The sequence below is a fragment of the Pogona vitticeps genome, chromosome 2 (genome assembly GCF_051106095.1).
Source record: "Pogona vitticeps strain Pit_001003342236 chromosome 2, PviZW2.1, whole genome shotgun sequence".
NCBI lineage: Eukaryota > Metazoa > Chordata > Lepidosauria > Squamata > Agamidae > Pogona > Pogona vitticeps.
In genome coordinates this window covers 15,513,548-15,534,761 of record NC_135784.1, presented here as the reverse complement: position 1 = coordinate 15,534,761, position 21,214 = coordinate 15,513,548, and the positions used below count along the sequence as shown (strand labels likewise).

Sequence of the window (21,214 nt, the reverse complement as noted above, 5' to 3'; positions counted from 1 at the left end):
GCACTATGGGGCGGTATATAAGTCCAATAAATAAATAAATAAATAAATAAATAAATAAATAAATAAATAAATAAATAAATAAATAAATAAATAAATAGTCCATGGTATTTACAAAGCCTTCCTCCAGCACTACAGGTGGAATAGGGGTCCGCTCAATCCAACATTTCCCTGCTTGCCACATGCCAGTCCCCCATCCTTTGCTAATTTTTTACCCAAATTCAGTGAGAGGAAGGAAGACTCATCAGATCCTCCTGAGTGGAAAAACAAAAAGGGAGTGATTAAAGGCTCGATTCGCTCCCTCTCTTTTTCCAGGGTACTGAGATTGAGATTTTTGCATGGATATTTAAAAGGAGGTGAAGGGAAGTTGATATGAAAATTTAATCGGGAGATGAGAATGGGTTTATCTCCCGATTAAATTTTCACATCAACTTCCCTCCACCTCCTTTTAAATATCCATGCAGTCGAAGCACCTCCACTTCGTGCCATGTGCTTGAACTACCGACGCTTAGCCTTTCTTGGACCACAACTCCCAGAATTCCCTTGGCAGCGTAGCCTGCCTGCGAATCTGCGCGGGTTACTCTGGGAGTTGTAGTCCAATCCCCTCCCACCGACCCGAATACTAATTCCTGCACATAGCCGGAAGAGGGAGGTGCTTCCTCTGAGGAAGGTGCATCTGCTCCTTGTTCTCCAAACTTCCTGCCCCTCTAGGAAGATGCCTCGTTCGATTTAACCCTTACCAGGGCAGGCGTCAAAAATCTCAGTCTCGCCCAGCTATCATCTTTCCTTTGCTTAAAACCCTCCATTGAGCGTCACGGGGACCTGCTTTGGAGGAATCTTGAATAAAGAGAACTAAAGGAAGGTGAGTGTATGCAAGGGCTGCTCGTGCCCAAAAGCAAGGAGAATTAGGTGATCTTTAAAAAAAAAACAACAATGCAATTTAATTTCAATTCAACGTTCAATTTTCTTTTCACCATTTTAAATGTAATTTTAATTTAGTCGTTGGAATCAGATCGAACAGGATGGTGCATTTGCTAGAAGAGCAGGGTTGTTGGCCAAGGAAAAAAGCCCAAAAGCTAGGCTTAAAGATCTCCGAATGTTTTTTTTAATTTTTGTTTTTTTTACTGTGGTCTGATTGGGGCTGGAAAACCGATCAACACGACTCCCCCAACCCATCTTTAATTTTTTTTTTCCAAAGAGTTCATGATATTCTCTGTTTCTTTTCACCTTCCAGTTGCAAGATCGCATTTTAAAATAGGGCAAAAAAAGCTCCCTCCCCCCACAGCATCAGCAGAACCTCCTTATATACGTTTGACAGTTCCTGGTTTGCAGGGCAGCCTAAGAAATTTTGCCGCCTGAGGCCACCCACTCCGCCTCACTCCCAAGTCAATAGGCAGCATACCAAAAGCTGGCCAGATTGTTTTTGTTTTGTTGTTGTTTTTTTGTTTTTTGGCACATTACCTTAGAACTGCAGAGCTATGAGGCTATCAAGTCCAGCCCCTGTCAAGGAAGCCCAGTGGAGAATCGAACTCCCGACCAGATAGCCTAAATCACTGATCTATCACAACCCTTCCCTATACCTGGTAGTAAAAAGACAATGGCATCAGTAATTTAAAAAATAGATAAGCAAACTGTGGTGTGTAGTGGATAGACGGACAGACTAGAACTCAAGTGGCCCGTTTTCAAATTCCCGCTCAGCCACGGGGAAACTAATGCTTCCTTAAATATTACATTTACCTTGAAAGTCCTGTTAGGGTTACTATCACTCAGTTCCGACTGAATGGCCCATCATAACAATGGCAAATAAAGAAGGGAGGGGGGGGCGTCACTTCTCCTTCAGCCCCCTTGGAATCCCAGCCTGGAGGCAGGCAGCCATAGGTATTCCCCATTGCAAGCAACAGCTGGTGAGGCGGCAGTGTTTTCCTTTTGGAGGGAAAAATGGAAATTGCAGGCTGAAATGGCAGGGGAATCTTGAGGGAAATGGCCCGCTAAGGCCGATGAGTCTAGAAGCAACCTGAAAATGATTTCATTATATTTTGTCGTCGTTAGCATTGTGTATGTTGGTGTTATTTTTGTAATCATGTGGCTGCGTGATCTCTTCCGGAGGGGGGGCTGTTCACGTTGCTTCGTTGTACATTTTGGGCAAACGTGGAAATGATGGCGAATTCTTCTGGACAGTCGAAGTTGCTTTCAGGTTTATCAGTTAATTAAAAGCAAGAGGCCCTGTCACTTATTTATTTATTATTGAGTTATCCATTTGTGTCCTGCTGCCATTAGTGTCGCAGCACTACTCTGGGCGGGTTGCAACCTCATAAATGAGAAAGCACAAATGAAGATAGAAATAGTAGTAAAAACTGATAACAAAAAACCAGAAAAAAAGAAAGGGAAAAAAAGAAAGAAAACCAGATGGCACGGACTAATCTCAGAGTGAATGGTGGAAAGGAGGGGAGGGAAGAGGAGGAGGGAAGACATGTGGGGAATAAGGTGGACAGCTGGGACTGGTATGGAAAGCCTCCCCGAAAAGCAATATCTTTAATTGCTTCTTTAAAGTCCACACAGAGGGGCTAGTCAGAGCTCCTCCAGAAGCTGCTTCCATAAGGTTGGAGCCACCACAAAGAAGTCCCTGCATCTTGCAGAGGATTTATGGGGCTCCCTTGCGGTGGCCACGACTGGGATGACATTAAGGAGAGATGTTCCGAAAAGTAACATGGGCCCAAACCATGGAGGGCTTTATTTGTAAGTGTCAAAACCTTGAACCTGATCCGGGACGCCACGTGCAACCAGTGGAGGTGAGCCAGAACTGGAGTGACGTAGTCAAATTTACTTGCCCCCACCACCAGTCTAGCATTCTGGACCTGCTGAAGGTCTCTGGATCAGGTTCAAGGGAAGCCCCACATAGATGCCATTGCAGTAGTCAAACTGGGATATGACCATGGTCTGCACCAAAGTCCTGAGGGTGTCCTAATCTAGGTAGGGGTGAAGTTGGACGATTCACCTAAGCTGGTTAAAGGTTGATCTAGACACGGCTGCAAACTGGCACTCTGAAGAGAGAGCCGGGTCCCGAAGAACGCTCAAATTATGGCATTGGTCTCTAAACTGGAGGGGAGGACCATCCAGCCTAGGGATCATCCACCTCCTAACTTATCGGAGGTCCATCCCCACCAGGAGCAAAATCTCTGTTATGTCCGGGTTCAGTTAAACCTGGTCCATTCCAGCATCTGGATGGCATCCACTGCAGAGGTGGTAATGGAGAGATAGGGTTCTGTACTCCAGACCGCCTGATGACCTCCCGCAAGGGCTTAACATAGATATTAAACAGTATCAGCCCTATTTTAATAGTGAACACTAGACATACAGTGGACTCTCGACTTACGGAACTAATCCGTATTGGAACTATGGCCGCAGGTCGAAAATTCCGTAGGTTGAGGGTCCATTTCCCATAGGAATGCATTAAAAACCAATTACAGTGGTGCCTCGCTTAACGAGCGCACCGTTTAATGACGAATCCGCATAGCAACACGTTCTTTGCTATCGCTAATGCGATTGCATTGCGATGTTTAGATAGGCTAAACATCGCATTGCGATGATTGGTAAGCGTTTCGCTTACCGATCTTCGTATTGCGATGTTTAGAAAACAGCTGATCAGCGGTTCCAAAATGGCCACTGGGTGCAGAAAATGGCCGCCCGCAGTGTTTTCGCGCCCTGCCCTCGCTTACCGGGCAGCAAAAATGGCAGCCAGATGGGGGAATCTTCGCTTACCGGTGAGTTTTTCCCAAACAGGAATGCATTAAACTAAGTTTAATGTGTTCCTATGGGTTTTCCCCCCTGCATAGCGACGAATCCGGACAGCGACATTAATCCTGGAACGGATTAACGTCGCTATGCGGGGCACTACTGTAATCTGTTCCAGCCAAAGAAAAAGAATCCCGGGCTTCCAAAGCTGCACCCACTGCCTTCTGTCCCCGCTGTCCTCTGCCTCCCATCCACGCAGGGACTGGAGGCAGAGGGCACCAGGGACAGGACACAAGAGGCCAGTGGGTCCAGCTTCTAAGCCCCGAAAGCTGAAAGCTGACAGCGGGTGCAGAGCGGCGCGGAGGCAGAGGGCACCGAGGACAGGAGACAAGGGGGCAGCGGGGACTGCTTTGAATTTCCTGCCCTTTCCCCCGCCTTTTGTAGGTAGAAGCTCCGGCCGCAAGTCGAACTAAAATTTTGCAGCTGGACCTTTTTGTACCTCGAAATTTCCATAAGTAGAGACCTTCGTAAGTCAAGGGTCCACTGTACCACGGTTTCTGGCTCCCTCAAGTGTCCAGTTCTGGAAACTTCATCTTTAGAAAAATATATTTCTAGGATTTTTCTTTTAAAATTTAATATTTTCAGATCATGGATGTGTGAATCAGTGGATACTGACCCCACAGATACAGGGGTCCTACTGTATATAGTTTATAATATATAATGACACAGGAAACCATTGTTTCTATTAAGGCTTAGAAGCAGTGTGTTGAATTTCTTGATGTACTGTATATCTGCTAAGTTGGATCCTTTAGGAATCTGTTCTTGAAATTTCTCTGTTCAAGGATTGCAATTCTGAGGTCAGAGAAAAAGTGACTGGGGTGAAGCATTCACCCACTGGTTTCTGGATATTCGTATTTTTGATATCTGTTTTGTGCCCATTCAGTCTCTTAAGTGGTGCTTGGTCTATTTGGCCACCACTATAAAATGCAGCGGGGCAAAAGATGTTAGCAAAAGATGGCATGTATCACTTTTAGTGGTTAGAGTGAGGATGGGAGACAACTCAGAGTGGGTCCGATGACACACAATCAAGAGACCGTTGTGCTGTGACAGCAGGGAAGAAATGCGTTTTCTGTGCCAGCCTTGCATCTACTTATAGTCACCTAGCAGGGCTGTTTCAAGTGCTCAGCAGCCAATCGTGTTCGGCTTCACGGGAGGAAATATTGTTAACCATCTGTCTGCCACTTTGCAATTAAAAGAACTTGAATCCGTTCCAGCTGTGATGTTGTCATTGATGCAGACCCAGGAGATAGAATGTGGGATCCCACTTGTCCAGTGATAATGAATATACAGTGGTGCCTCGCATAATGAGCGCACCGTTGAACGACGAATCCGCATACCGATGCGGATTTTGCAATCGCAAATGCAATCGCATACCAATGGCCCCTATGGGCAAAAATCGCTTTGCGATGATCAGTAAGCGTTTCGCTTACTGATTTTTCGCAAAGCGATGCCGGGAATCAGCTGTTCGGCGGTTCCAAAATGGCCACCGGAACACCCAAAATGGCCGTGCACAGCATTTTCACGCCCTGCCCTCGCTTACCGAGGGCGCGAAAATGCCTGCGCTATGGAGGAACTTTGCTGAACAGTGAGTTTGGGGCCCATTGGAACGCATTAACGAAGTTTAATGCGTTCCAATGGGTTTTTCCGTTCCATACAGCGATGTTTCACCATAGCGACAGTTAATCCGGAACGGATTAACCTCGCTATGCGGGGCACCACTGTACTTGTGTTTGTGTAGCCTGATCCTTGGAAAGGCGAAGGCCTTTGTGTGTATGTGCACCTCTAGCCCTCCCTTGGCTCGTAGAAATGTGAAAGGGTGATGGGACAAATGGTTTCAGTGGGGTGGGTGATCAACATTGCTTTTCAATATATCTGTGAAGATTCCCAGTTGCTTTTCAACATAGAATTGGTCAATTTCAGCCTCTTCGGCATCGGTGTTGGTGCATAAACTTGGATTACTGTGATGTTGAAAGGTCTGCCTTGGATTCGTATTGAAATTATTCTATCATTTTTGAGATTGTATCCCAGTACAGCTTTTCCCACTCTTTTGTTGACTATGAGGGCTACTCCATTCCTTCTACGGGATTCTTGCCCACAATAGTAGATATGGTAGTCATCTGAATTGAATTTGTCCATTCCTGTCCATTTTAGTTCACTGACGTCCAGGATGTCAATATTTATTCTTGCCATCTCCTGTTTGACCACCTCCAGCTTCCCAAGGTTCTTAGATCTTACATTCCAGGTTCCTATGCAGTATTTTTCTTTGCAACATTGGACTTTCCTTTCACTCCCAGGCACGTCCACAGCTAAGTGTCCTTTCGGCTTTGGCTCAACCACTTCATTAACTCTGAAGCTACTTACTTGTCCTTGTCCTCTGCTCTTCCTTAGAAGCATGTTGGACACCTTCCGACCAGAGGGGCTCATCTTCCAGCGTCATATCTTTTAGCCTTTTGTTTCTGTTCATGGGGGTTTCTTGGCAAAGATACTGGAGTGGCTTGCCAGTTCCTGCTCCAGGTGCATCGGGTTTAGACAGAACTCTCCACTATAACCTGTCCGTCTTGGGTGTCCCTGCATGGCAGAGCCCATAGCTTTTCTGAATTACTCAAGCCCCTTCTTCACAACAAGGCAGCAATCCATGAAGGGGAATTACCAGCTAGTCTCCAATATAGAAGTGCCTAAACACGGCATGGCTTCCCAGCTCCAGGGATTCCACCATGAAAGGAATTACTGAGATCCATTTCAGTCTGATATCAGGTCCAGATGTGGATCAGAAATAGCTTTCATCTCCATGGTGGACAGCTTGTGCTGAGCATCGGACAGGAAAGAATGTCTCTCCATTAGGATACATCTAGGATGGTAATTATCCCACTGTTTGTCTACAGGTATTGCTGTAAATTTCAATGTTTTTTGTCTCAACTACACAACAGGAACCTAATCACGAGTCGACCTGGTCTTTTTCCATGGGTATTCAGTACACGTTGTTTAATCAACTGAGCTTGATTTTTTTCCCCCAGAGCATTTTTAGAGCAGTATTTTGTCTCCCTTTCTGGCTTATTTAGAGCAACAATAGGGTATATCCTGATCACACTGAGGGCCACATCATCAGTGGGACGGGTGGTGATGGTTCAATACTATTCCTTCAGGCTCATATCCGTTTCTACCATTGTCCCTTCCATTTCTTTTTTGGTTCAGTTTACAAAGTAACATAGCGCTGAATTGGCAAGACACACCACTTTTGAATGGCCACAACATCATTTACCTGACCTAGCACCAAAACTTTCTTTCACTGTTTCCCCCCGCCCCCTCCGTAAGAGTGTCGACCATAGAATTCTAAAAAACAAATGGCTTATAAACCAGAGTCTGGCATCTGTAGGAGAAGAGATGACAATGAACAAATTGGAGCTGAATCCACATAAAATAGATGCTCCTGTTCAGTCAATATGCAGATCGGGGAATAGTACTTTAACCTTCGTTGAATGTGGATTACACTGTGCCTGAAAGATCTTGATATACAATATACTGTCATATTCCATGTTCCAATTATACTTTCCTTTTGGTTTTAATCCAGGTGCTTTATTAGAGAAAGTGCTTTTCATACTTCTCCTCTGCTCTTCCCCAGTAACTGATCGAGTAACCTTCCAGCCTGGAAGTCTCATCTCTCAGCCTTATTTCTTTTTCTTTTTCGACAGTCTCGTTGCAGGGCTTTCAAGGTATAAAATATTCAAAATCGGTTTCCCGTTGCCATCTGCGCAGTACTACCAAGAGTTAGCTCAAGTGTCCGTGCTGTTGAAAGCGAGAGCTCCTCTACCGGTGTCACCTTCCACGGCTACTGTTGCTGAAGAGATGCCCTTCTAGAATTTCTCTGCCTCTCTCACCCTTTGGAACAATCGATTCTCCTCTGCTGATGTGATGGTCAATTCTGGATGACGGTGGATGCATCTTAGTCCGATGCCTCCAGCTTTGACCATTCCGCCTTCGGTGACCCTGCTAGCAGCCGATTCTCTTTAAGGTACGGCTCTCAAGTTTGTTTGATATACTCCGCCTGGAATGGGGCTGACTTGGTGAAAATGCCCTGCCAGCAGGCAAGGATGGAGTGGCTCTCTTAGATCCCTAGTTGTTCATTTGATTTTACTGTATGTGTTTCGCTATTGTGATGTTGTAATTTTTAAAATATTTGATTGTTTTATTTCCTAATGATGTGATTGTCTTTTCTTTATGGGGTTTTTGGTGATGTGTTTTTTCTTCTTCTTCTTGATTTCATATGTTTTTATACGTAAGGAAGAGTTTTTACTATATTTCATTGTATGATAGTAGGTCAGATTCAATTTAAAAAAAAATCTAATTCCTATAAAATCTGATTCCCAAATGGGCGACATGTCTTGTATTCCTTCAACCAGCTCGAAAGCTACAATGACAATTTTTATAGGCATGAGAATGTGACGCCCCAACTAGTTTATTTCCTCAAAGCAAGTTGCCTATGCCGGCTGACCCACGCAGAAAGCCACTTCCCTGCTCTTTGAAAAACCAGAAGGGCCTGGGAGTGGTGGTGATATTAAAGAAGTTGCACTTTATCTTGAATTTTGGGTCAGATCGGAGAGTGATAAAACAAAGCCCCCACCCCATTTATCTTAAAAGGAATTCAACCTCTGATGCTGGCCCTTCCAAGCAGCATCCTAAGATTAGATCCTTCTGTCTTAGGGATAGAGAGAAGCTATTTTTAACATGCTGGACATTCGAACAACAGTATACTAAAGGGCATGAGCTTTGACTGAGTGGCTGGGAGAGATACATGTAGAGGGGAAAAAACACAATTGTTGTGGGAGTGGATGCTTAAAAGAGGTTGGTCATACTCTGTATCTTCTGAACCAGAGGAAGGTTCAGTGCCTCCCACACCAGATGCATTCCCTAGTTTTTCACTCCCTGTCAGTATTTAGGTAAAGGTTCCCCTTGACAATTTTTGTCCAGTCGTGTTCGACTCTAGGGGGCGGTGCTCATCCCCGTTTCCAAGCCATAGAGCCAGCGTTTTGTCCGAAGACAATCTTCCGTGGTCACATGGCCAGTGCGACTTAGACACGGAACGCTGTTACCTTCCCACCGAGGTGGTCCCTATTTATCTACTTGCATTTGCATGCTTTCGAACCGCTAGGTTGGCGGGAGCTGGGACAAGCGATGGGAGCTCACTCTGTCACGTGGATTTGATCTTACGACTGCTTGGTCTTCTGACCCTGCAGCACAGGCTTCTGCGGTTTAGCCCGCAGCGCCACCACGTCCCAACTGCGCCACCACGTCCCAAATACGTCAGTATTTACTCCTCTCAATTTCCTACATGGAGATGAGATGGCTGCCTTTAGTAATCTCTCCTCCCTCGTAAAAGACTGCTGTGGAAGCCTGGTTCCTAGAAATTACCGTTGTTCAAACAAACAAACAAACAGTTCTGTTGAAAATCTCTAGCTAGGCAAAAAAAAAAAAATCTTTGATTTCAGAGTCATGGTCTGGACAGTACTTTCAGAATGGCCACTCCTGGGATGGATCTAATGTCTGAAGTTCATACAGAATTCACTTTCCCTGCCCTGTCTTTCCTGCCATTCACCAGTAGCTATATCAGTGCGTGTGGTTTGCCTATTTTCTTCTTAAATGCCCCGTCCTCCTAAACATTTTTAGTTAAAGGCTGATTAGATATATTTACCAGCCCAAGCCTCCATGTTCCCTGCTCAGCCAGAGAATCTCTTTTTTTTGGATCGATCGATCGATCTATCACTCAATCACTCAATCAATCAGTCGGTCTATCTATCGATCGATCGATCGATCCTCTGCAATTCTTTCTCACTATTGTCTCCAGTACAGGACCTGTTTTTGGAGGCGTCCACCAGCATCCCCGGGGTGGAGACGGCCCAGTTAATCTGACACAAGGCAGAAGGCCTTGTCCAAGGCGGATCGGGCCGACGAGCGACAGAAGTGCCACCTCAATGGGTAACCATGCCCCAGGCGTTTTCAGCCTGGTGCCTTCCATTTAAGTACAATTTAAATGTACGGGCTGTGTGTAGGTTCCCCTAACCATCACCCGGTGAGAGGCTTCAGATTTCAATCCAGATGTTCTGTGGGAAGAGATTACAATTTATACTTCCAGATACCAGCGTTCTGAAGATTGTACACAAGGGAATTTGAATGTTACATTTACATGTATATAAAAAGAGGCATGGCCTAATAAAAAAATATATATGGAGGATTTTAAAATTTAACAGAGGGACTATTCCGTTCCATTCTTCTTCTTTCTGTCTCCTTTAACTTTTCTTCTTGGTCCCTGTCAGCATGTCCTGCATTGACTTTCTTTCTCCATTTGAGGGAGGTTTTTTTTTTAATTTTAATTTTTTTAAAAAAAATTATTTTTTGCAAATAGGTTTAGATTCACTAAACACTAAATCTAGGACTTCTCCACTGATTTATTTTGGGAGCTCTAAGTTTCCAACCTTTGCCGTTGCTGTGTGCGTTTGAGTCACTTCTGACAGACTAAGGACCGACAAAGGAGCAACTCCCAAAATTCTTGGCCTGGCACCGTTGCTGATTCATAGGCTCACAGAATTATGGAGCTGGAAGGAGCCTCGAAGGTCATTGAGTTCAATCCCCTACTCAGTGCAGAAATCCAAGTCAAAGCAGATCTGACAGATGATTGTCCAGGGGTGTTTTTAAGAGCAATCTTAAGGCCTGGCTCTTTAGGCAGGCTTTCCCTCCTGTCATCACTTGGTTATTTTTTTGCCATCTTACTGTTGTTTTTTATAGTATTATATTGTTTTTACTTTTACCTATTAGTGTTAGCCGCTCAGAGTAGTCTTCGGTCTAGATGGGCAGGGTATACAGTACGTTTAATAAATAACTAATAAATTGTCTCTTGAATGCCTCCAGGGTTAGAGTGCTCACCACCTCCCGAGGTCATGGGTCCCATTGTCGTACTGCTCTAACAGTTAAGAACTTTTTCCTGATATTTAACTGAAATCTGGCTTCCTTTTAACTTAAGCCTCTTGTTACGTGCCCTGCACTCTGGGATGATGGAGAAAACAAATCCTGCCCCTCCTCTGTATGACTGCCTTTCAAAAGCACTGTCCGATCGATCTCCCCTCTGTCTTCTTTTCTCAAGGCTCAACCTGCCCAGTTCTTTCAGTCTTTCCTCCTTAGGGCTTGGTCTTCAGTCCCCGGATCCTCCTTGTGGCCCTCCTCTGCACTTTCTCCAGTTTGTTGGCGTCCTTGTTGGCACCTCTCCAGCGCAAATGGCTTGGGGTGGGTGGGAAGGAATCACCTTGAGAGTAGATGGTAGGGAGGCTCCTCGGTTCCCTTTGACTCCCTAACCTTTACTTCTTCCAGCACCTAATATTAAGGAGGCTGAGAGCCTTAGGGCCTGCTTATCAGCCTTACTTCTGTTTCCTTTTTCTCAAGGGACCATTCCTCCTCTACTATGGGCTCCTTGGTGCACATCTCATCTCATCAGGCTTAGAGTTTGTTTGTTTTCTTTCTGGAATGGACCCGTTCCTTTGTTTTGTTTCTTTAACTGCTGCTCCTGTTCTACTGTGGTTCTGTAGTGGGACTGAACGCCCAGGTGTCTAAAGAGCAGCTACTCTGAGAGAGAGAGAGAGAGAGAGAGATAAACACTTTGCTGATTGTCTTCTCTCTCCCCTTCCTTCCCCCCCCATAATTTTTATTTTTTTAACATTTAAAAAACCCCCAAAATAAATTGAACCGAAAAAGGAGAAAAAAGAAAGGTAACTACAGCACTATAGCTGCCTAGATTGGTCGTTTTGACCAGATAGGCGGGATACAAATAAAATGAATGAATGAATGAATGAATGAATGAATGAATGAATGAATGAATGAATCAATCAATCAATCAATCAATCAATCAATCAATCAATCAATCAATCAATCAATCAATCAATCAATCAATAAATAAATATTAGGACTAACTGTAAACCACCCTTATCAATTTACAATAGAGTTGTAGCCATCACTACATAGATCTCATATTACACATATGAATCAGTGTAGGAGGCGTTCAAGAGGTCCAGATAGATGTCCTTGTGAAATTGGCACCTATAGGATATTTTTTCAAAGGAAGCGAATGCTAACAAGTCTTCTCTATCCTCTGGGGAATATTCCCGAGAAAAAGCACCCGGTTCTTAAAAGCCCTGCTCAGGCGTCACAGGCTCAAGGCCATGGCTTCCTTTATCAAGTCAATCCATTGTTTGTTTGGGTTGAATCCGTCCTTGGAAAAGACCCTGATGTTGGGAAAGTGTGAAGGCAAGAGGAGAAGGGGACGACAGAGGACGAGATGGTTGGACAGTGTCCTCGAAGCCAACAACATGAATCTGACCCAACTCCGGAAGGCAGTGGAAGATAGGAGGGCCTGGCATGCTCTGGTCCGTGGGGTCACGAAGAGTCGGACACGAGTAAACGACTAAACAACAACGACAATCGCTTTTTTTTCTTGCAGCCTCCAGTCTTTCTGAGGTTTATTATCTTTTCCGGTAGTTTTTTTGAAGAGGGAGCTGCATGAGAATGGGCTTTAGAACGGTCTTTTCCAGAGTGTCTTCTGACCATGGGGACATTTAAAAATAGCTGCCCGTTGGGAAACGATGAATCCAGACAACGAAGAGGCTTCTGCTTTTGTCTGTTTAGAAGGCACTTCCTCCATTTTTCCTCCGACAGCAGCTCCGTTCCACTCCACTCTCGGAGGCATCACTATTTGTTCCCTTCTCAGTCAATGAATATTTGGTGGCCTTCTGGTTCTCTCGGGGTGTTTGGGGGGCCGCCTTTTCTTCAGTGGTTTAGTACCGGCTTGAACCTCAGCCGACCCAGGGATGAATCGGAGTTTGCTGCCATTTAACAGGGGTCTGTGTGTGGTGGGGTGGGGTGTTTTTTTTTACTACATACAGGGGTGCCTCGCTAGACGATGATAATCCGTTCCACTGAAATTGCTGTTTAGCGAAATCATTGTCTACCGAAAAGCGTTTCCCCATTGGAATGCACTGAAACCTGTTTAATGCGTTCCAATGGGGAAGAATCGTCGTTGTCTAGCGAAGATCGGCCTTAGGATAGCCGCTTTGCGAACCGCCGATCAGCTCTTTAAATCGCTGTCTTGCGAAGCTTAGGTCCCGAAAACGCCCGTTTTGTGAGCACAGAGGGAGCTGTCAAAATCGTCGTCTAGCGAAAATCGGTTTGTGAAGCAGGGACCAAACATTGTCCAGTGAAATTCCCCCATAGGAATCACTGTTTTGCGAATTGCTATAGCGATCGCAAAAAGTCAATGTCTAGCGAAAAAGTGTCATGCGGGGTAACTGTCTAGCGAGGCACCCCTGTATGTCCCTCCTGTGCCACCATTCTCTCACCATAGAGAGCCAAAACCGCTCACAGATGATTGAAAAACAGATACTGTAACAGTGAATAGGTAGGCAGTTCTAGGACTGAACGGCAATATCACTTTTTGTTTCCCTTCCAGGAGATGGAACACAGGTACAGCCGGCACTTCCTAGCCCATCTCTTCATGGTGACACCCCGGGACCTGCCTCTGAAAGACTGAAGCAGGTGGGGGGGAATCATCTGTAGAGGGGAAAGAAGGGATCAGGCTGGGTCTTTCTGTTTCCTGCATGCAGCCCCGAGCCTGAAAGACTGGCCCTGTCTTCATGCTTTTGTCAAGGTTGTTGACCTCGTTGCCTGTGAATTCCGTGTGTTAAAAGTTTCAATCTTGTTGGGCAGCCATGAGCTACCTAGATGCTTATTGCTCATGGCTCATCTCTAGCCCCCTTGGCGGCTGAAGCCTGTCAGGGGAGGGCTGACGGTGTGGACCGAAGGAATGGCAAATCCGTCATCCCCGCGGGCGCTGGGTCAGTGGATTTGAAGAAAGGAAATCATGTCTCCTGTTTTGAAGGCACCTGCAGAACACCCTGGAGGGGCCGGAGCATGATGACCTATTTGTTAGCGCCATTACTGTTGGTTGTAGGTGTTTCAGGATGAAGCTACCTATCTTGACCCATTCCAGCCTGGCTATAAACATGGACAGCCTTCAACACTCTAGGAAAGGGTCCCCCAACCCCTGGTCCGTAGCCCGGGACCAGGTTGTGGCCTTGGCAGGACCGCGCCATGGGGACAGATCTCCTGCCCCCACCACATGCCCACACAGACACCCATATGCCCACTCCCTCACGGACAACCCCCCCACATGCACACACAGATGCATGCCCCCCACATGCACGCATGCCCCCCACATGCACGCATGCCCCCCATGGATACCCCTGCATGCACGCATGGCTCCCCCCATGCCCCCATGCACAGATGTACTCCCACACACATACACGAATGCACAGATGCACCCCCCCACACACACACTAAACTGGTCCACGGTGCCAAAAACGTTGGGGACCACTGCTCTAGGAGACTGTTTTCTTTGGGAGAGAGTTGTGGGAAACGGTATTATTTATTTATTTATTTATTCAATTTTTAGCCCGCCCCTCTAGACAACGTCTACTCAGGGCGGCTTACAAAAATTAAAACACATTAAAACAATGTAGAAAATAACTAGCATAATGCAATGGTACCCTTGGAATGCATCAAGACCTCTCTCTCAGTGGCTTCTTCTTTTCCTGGAGATGCTGAGTAGGTTGGAGGGGAAAGGACCCTGCCTTAGAATAGACTGAATCCCATCTCCGACGGTATCGCTGGGAGAACTGCTGAGCTCTGTGATGCTTACCCTTGACAGCAAAAGGTCCTGCAAGGTGCTGTCTTTTCTCCTCAGCTATTTAACACCCATATGAAACCACTGGAGGAGGGCGGAGAGTATGAAGTAGCTCAACTTTTCAATCTCATGTTCTGAGAACAATCTCTGTGAGACTATATGTCAAGGGAGGACCATTGAAGGTTGAAGAGGAAGGCTGGTTGAGTGTCCCTGTCTCTTTGATGTTTTTCTGGGGCTGCATCTCCTTGCTTCCATTCATAGATGCCTTAAGACATCTATGAATACCTTGCCTGAAGATTTTAGTGCTGCTTGGCAACCCCAAGCAACATCCTTATCCCCATGTTTCCGGTTCACAGGTTACACTTTTTTTTTGTTTCAGGTGGCCTTTGAGGACGTGGCTGTGTATTTCACTGAGGAGGAATGGGCCTTGCTTGATCGGAACCAAAAGGCCTTATATTGGGAAGTCATGGAGGAGAATTTGGTGACTGTCTTTTCATTGGGTAAGGTTCTCTCCGTCCCAGTTGATCAGTTCAGATGATGCTGATTACAGTAGAAAGGAAACTTAGCAATGTGGTCCACAAGTCAAATAAAATACACAAATTGGATCCTAGTTTTATTGGCCTATTGAAGTGCCATCCAAAGGGCAAGTTTTCTAGACTCTTCATCTGAGTTTGATGATGAAGGTAGGGGTGAAGGGTAAAAGCAACTATACAAAGCCCTCTTCACCAGATGCTATCGCCATGGAATCTGATGTCCCAAGATGGCAGCTGCAAGCAGGAAGAGTCAGACTGAGGTAGAATATTACCTCTGTTGTCTCTTTCTCCAATCCTGGAGGGGCTATGTCATTCTCTTCTTCCAGAATGCCTGGCTCTTGGTCCATTGGAAGTTCTAAGCTGGCAGATCTTTCTCAAAGCTACCGTGTCACGTCAGGAGGTACTACCGTATTTGCCGGCGTACAAGATGACTTTTTGGCCCTGAAAAACATGCCTCCAAGTGGGGTAGTCGTCTTGTACGCCGGGTGCATGTCTAGCAAACCCTCCCTCTCTCCCAGCGAAGTCACTGACCTGGTAGTAAGACCCAGTAGAGCCCCGCTCCTAGCCTGGGAACAGTCTGACTCTAGCACCAAACAGCTGACTGTCGGAACAGCAGAGAGGCGGCAGCCATTTTGAGATGCGACCACATGGCTGCTGCCTCTGAAAATGGCTCCCGCCTCTCCAAAATGGCTGCCGCCTCTCTGCTGTTCCTTCTTCCAGCAAACCCTGGCTCTCTCCGAAAAGGAACCAAAAGGGGCAAAAGGAACACTCCACATGATGCAGCCAAAGCAGAATCACGCAATTGGAAGGGGGTAGTCTTATACAGCAAGTATATAACAAACTCTACATTCTGAGTGGGAATGTTGGGGGGCCGTCTTATACACCCAGTCGCCTTATACACCGGCAAATACGGTACTAAGGATGGGCTTCAAAGTGATGAACCACATCTTCAGTGGGCAACAGCCCCCCAAAGGTCTATCTGGTAAGGCCGCACCTGCAGTATTGTGTACAGTTCTGGTCGCCGCACCTCAAAAAAATACAGAGTGGACCTGGAAAAGGTGCAGAAGAGAGTGACTCAAAGGGTGACTGGGCTGGGGCCCCTCCCTTCTAAGGAAAGGCTGCAGCGTTTGGGGCTCTTGAGTCTAGAGAAAAAGCACCTGAGGGGGAGACATGATTGAGAGGTATCAAATTCTGCAAGGGATGGATCAAGTGGACAGAGGGGAGCTCTTTTTTTCTTCTCGGGCCATACCAGAGCTAGGGGACGCCCACTCCAATGGAATGTGGGGAGAGTGAGAACAGACCAAAGAAAAGATTTCTTGACCCAGCGTGTTGTTAGTCTGTGGAATTCCTTGCCACAGCATGTGGTGAGGGCATCTGGCTTAGATGCCTTGAAAAGGGGATTGGGCAGACTCCTGGAGGAAAAGTCCATTGCAAGTGACAAGCCACGATGATGGGGGTGTACAATCTCCAGGCTTCGAAGGAAGGTCCCTCCAAAGGCCAGATGCAGGGGAGGTGGGTCAGGAGACAGTTACATCTTATGTGCTCCCAGAGGCATCTGGTGGGGGCCCCTGTGAGATCCAGGGAGATGGACTAGATGGGCCCTTGGCCTGATCCAGCGGGGCTCTTCTTAGCACACTCCCCCCTTCATGTCCTGCTTCTCTTCACAGCACTGTCATTCTCTAATCACCCTTAAAAACAACTGATTGAATAATCTGGGAACACGGGGGGGGGGGGAGAGAGGTAATTTCCACCTGAATTTTAAGGTCATGGCCTGAGGCCCTCCTCCACCAGCCAGATAAGGGGATAAGAGGCCGGTGACTGGAAGCGATTCCTGGTAATGACTCCCCATGGGTGAATTTTCTTTCCTAAGGAGATGTCGGTCTTCATCTGGGTCTTTTGCAGCCCTACTCTATTGCAGCTTGTACTGTTCACTGACCCCAATGACGGACGTATCTCTCTTATTCTCTTCGTCTTATATCCTGCTTCTTTGTTCGTTTCTTCATTGCGCAGCTGTTTAATTTTTACATTTGTAATAACCCAGCCAACTTCGGTGAAGGAGTGCCTTAAAGGTATGGTGGATAAATTCTTACACAATTGAGCAGCATCCTTTCTTTTGATCGCTCTTAATTTCTGCCACCAAATGACACAAACATATACAAGGGAGTATTTTTTTAAAAAAGGTGGCAAGTGAGTGTTTTTTTGGAGGGGGGTGTCATTGTATGCCCCGGTCCTTCCCACAAAGAGAAGGGAAAGCTGGGCCATTGCGTGCCGCCTCAGAAGACGGTCAGCATGAAGGAGGAAGCAACCCTGCATTCCACACAAGACGGGGGTGATAAATAAGGGACGGGGAGAGGTCTCCCACCCACCGTCTTAGGCTGCTCAGCATTTTAATCTGCATCCCAGCTTTCCGCGGCAGTCAAAAGCTGGAACTGGAGCCCAGAATCCAAAATCCAAACCCAACTCTCTGCACCATCACCGCCGCTAGCTGTGCGAGCCAGGAACGGTGAGAGTTGTGTAGGAGGGCTGTGGTCTCTGTGGGGGATTGGCTCCCCACCCCCACGAATATCCCAGAATGCGGAAAGGATCCACAAATCAGTTTGTTTAGCAGATAATTTTAATCTTTTCCATGTTTTAATCTTCTAATTTTGTTTAATATTATATATTGTTTAATTTATCTTTTAATATTTAACTTATTATGTTTTAATTGTGTGAATTTTAATGCTGTGAGCCACCTTTGGTCCTTTTGTTGGGAGAAATGCGGCATAATAATAATAATAACAACAACAACAATAATGCTATACATTGCACGATCTCTGACTTCCTCTAGTGGCCAGTTCTGGTAAATACACCTCGGAAATACATGTAAATACGTATTTCTGAGGGGTTTTTATTTAGTATTTTCAGGCAGCGGGTAAATGAATCAGCAGATATTGATCATCATCCCATTACATGTGGATTAATGACAAACCACATCCTCTGCTGACTGGGTTGTGATCTGTGAAAGAAGACATACACATACCCAAAACATACCAAACAAACTTATTACCAGTTCTTACAGTTACAAAAATCTTTATTCGGTGGCATTTTTCCCCCAGGAAAGATTTCAGAGAAGGGTTAAGTGGAGTTGGTATCACAGCAGAACTACCGTCAACCCTCGACTTACGAACGTCCCTAGATATGAACTCTTCGGTTTATGAACGGCTCCGTTGGCAAAAATTGGCATCGACTTGTGAATGGAGCTCGACCTACAAACAAGGTCGAGGCTCTGTTCGCAAATGGCTCGCTGCAAAAAGGCAGGGAGAAAGGGCTGGAAATTCAGATTTCCCGCCCTTTCTCCCTGTTTGGCTTTGGAGGTCTCAAAGGGCTTCCTCCGATGTTGGGGGGGAGAAGCCCTTTGAGAGCTCTGAAGTCAAAAAGGCAGGAAGAAAGGGCGGGAAATTCAAATTTCCAGCCCTTTCTCCCTGCCTTTTTGCCTTCAGATCTCTCAAAGGGCTTCCTCCGATGTTGGGGGGAGGAAAGCCCTTTGAGAGCTCCGAAGGTGCCGATCGCGGTGGCAGGGACCCCCAGGGAGGTCTCCCATGGTGGCAGGCATGCCCTGGGAAACCTCCCTGGGGGTCCCTGCCACCACTGCTGGGAGCCTTCGGAGGTCTCAAAGGGATTTCCCCCCAACATCGGAGGAAGCCGTTTGAGACCTCCGAAGCCAAAAAGGCAGGGAGAAAGGCAGGAAATTGGAATTTCCAGCCCTTTCCCCCTGCTTTTTTGCCTTTTGAAATGCTGGAACAGATTAATTCCATTCCCATGCATTTCAATGGGAAATGGTGCTTCAACTTACGAACTTTTCAACATACGAATGCCATTCCAAAACTGATTAAGTTCGTAAGTCAAAGTACCACTGTATCCCCCATGTCTTCTGGGATAGTGCTGCTAGGTGTCAACCAAAGAATGGTAGAAATTATTTGGCTTCTTTTCTCTCTTGGGTATTTTAACCAAATTTCTGTCTCTTCCAGAAGGAGGGGAGCAGGAGAGTGAAAAGGGAGGAGAAGCAAGCAAGGCTGCCTTATTGGAAAGAGTCACGTGGGAAGAGAAGGAAGAGCAGCAAACGACCTCTGAGACAAAAGAGAAGAACGAAGGCTCTACCTCACAGGCTGGTAAAGTCTTTGGATTCCAAGTCTCAGAATCAATAGATGAAGAAAAGAAAAAAGGTTCCTGCCTAGATTGTGGTGAAAGTGTCCGTTGTCACAGAAGTCTTGGTCTCCCTGAGGGAGCCCAACAAGAAGAGAAATCTTTCAAGTGTGCTGAGTGCGGAAAGGCCTTCCGCTTTAGGAAATCTCTACTTTCCCATCAAATAAGCCATACAGGGGAGAAGCCCTTTAAATGCTCGGAGTGTGGGAAGAGCTTCAGTCGTTCCTCACACTTCATGAACCACCAAAGGATCCACACAGGGGAGAAACCCTTTCCATGCTTGGAGTGTGGTAAGAGCTTCAGTCAGAGCTCAACTCTGACCTTACACCAAAGGATCCACACAGGGGAGAAGCCGTTTACATGTTTGGAGTGTGGAAAGAGCTTCAGTATCAAGAAAAGCCTCTTGTGTCATCAGAGAAGCCACACTGGGGAGAAACCCTTCAAATGCTTAGAGTGTGGGAAAAGCTTCAGTCAGAGGCCACACCTGAAGTCACACCAAATAATTCACACTGGAGAGACACCATTTAAATGCTTGGAGTGCGGAATGAGCTTCGGTCGAAGTTCACAACTCATGTTACACCAAATCACTCATACGGAGGAGAACCCCTTTAAATGTTTGGACTGTGGAAAAAAATTTCGTCGGAAGATCCACCTCACTTGTCATCAAGCTGTTCACACAGGGGAGAAACCATTTCAATGCTCTGAGTGTGGAAAGAGATTCAGTCGTTCCTCGCACCTTACAACTCACAAGCAGATTCACACTGGAGAGAAACCATATAAATGCTTGGAGTGTGGAAAGAATTTTGGTCATCCCTCACACCTTATAAACCACCAAAGAATCCACACAGGGGAGAAACCCTTTCCATGCCTGGAGTGTGGAAAATGTTTTGCTCGGAAGGATTACCTCACTTCTCATCAAAGGACTCACACACGAGAGAAACCCTTTAAATGCCTGGAGTGTGGGAAAAGCTTCAGCCAAATGATACACCTCACGTACCATCAGAGAACCCACACAGGGGAGAAACCATTTCAATGCTTGGAGTGTGGAAATAGATTTGTTAGGAAAGATTATCTTATTGCACATCAAAAAATCCACAAGAAAATGGGAGAAATTATTTAATAGTACTCAGTCCAAAGTTTTATCACAAAAACAGCTATTTAAAGCAATTGTTGGGATTCTGATTTCTCAAAATAATAATAAAACGTATAGTTAATGAGAATCAAGGATGCTTCATAATAAATATTTTTTTTTTGAGATGAAGTGACCACTATATTAAACAGAATACAATCAGACACAAATAGGATCACTATTTTTGGCACTAGATATGAACAAGTTGTGTAATAGTCTGGATAAAACCCATCACTATTTGTCAAAGGTGATTTGTGGGATCAAGAGAGTTACAAAATGTGATGTTTAGTGTCGAGGCTTAATTGAAGAACACTGGAAAGTAAAATTTCATATTCCTCCCCCCCCAAAAAAAATAAGATATGTTTAAACCTTTTTCTTATCAATGACGGGATGATACTCAGTGGGCAGAGAAACTAAACAATGTGTAAACATGTAGAATATCTTCCGCATTCAGATTAAAATGTTTACATTCTTAGGTGTCAGAAATACATTTTCAGTTGTTTTCTCAAATAAACAAGTCGTCATCATCCCATTTATCTGTCTCTCCCGTCTCCAACTGCCTATATATAGATGGTTTGTCTCTTATTTCACCCCAAATACTTTGTTGCCCTTTCTTCCCTTTTACGCACCATGGTGTTCTTTCTTCTGCAAGGAATGAATGCAAAGGAGTGAAGAAGGAGATAAGAATAGTGTCACAACACCCTTCTATCACTCTCCATTTAGGAAGGGTGACACTTGCAAGAGAACAGCTTTCTGCGTCGGTGACCAAATAGCAATAGGATCAAGTCCAGATCCCTGCTCAATGCAGGAATCCTAATTAAAGTATGTTGGGTATTCTTCTAAAGGGGTAACTATACTGGCGTT

At 45.7% G+C, this 21,214-nt stretch overlaps 1 protein-coding gene across 9 annotated transcripts; it reads left to right on the top strand.

The window, feature by feature from the left end:
- The first annotated feature begins 714 nt into the window (after window positions 1–714).
- Window positions 715–20,882, top strand: LOC110091347 (uncharacterized). 9 transcript variants are annotated; one of them, XM_078387818.1, is made up of 6 exons: window positions 715–859; window positions 7,490–7,798; window positions 9,634–9,759; window positions 13,274–13,359; window positions 14,886–15,006; window positions 19,050–20,882. In XM_078387818.1, exons 3-6 carry the CDS (start codon window positions 9,756–9,758, stop codon window positions 20,339–20,341), a joined length of 1,503 nt encoding a protein of 500 aa, XP_078243944.1. In that variant the 5' UTR covers window positions 715–859; window positions 7,490–7,798; window positions 9,634–9,755; the 3' UTR covers window positions 20,342–20,882. The 9 variants fall into 9 exon arrangements, with proteins under 9 accessions (XP_078243944.1, XP_078243942.1, XP_078243943.1 ...); XM_078387816.1 differs by having other exon boundaries at window positions 19,047–20,882; XM_078387817.1 differs by having other exon boundaries at window positions 9,629–9,759.
- The last annotated feature ends 332 nt before the right edge of the window (window positions 20,883–21,214 follow it).

What these genes read in the sequence shown, in the direction of transcription:
- LOC110091347 (XM_078387816.1), top strand. An exon ending in CCTCTGAAAGACTGAAGCAG is followed by an intron (nt 13,360 to 14,885) that starts GTGGGGGGGAAT and finishes TTTTTGTTTCAG; the next exon opens with GTGGCCTTTGAGGACGTGGC. An exon ending in GGTGACTGTCTTTTCATTGG is followed by an intron (nt 15,007 to 19,046) that starts GTAAGGTTCTCT and finishes TGTCTCTTCCAG; the next exon opens with AAGGAGGGGAGCAGGAGAGT.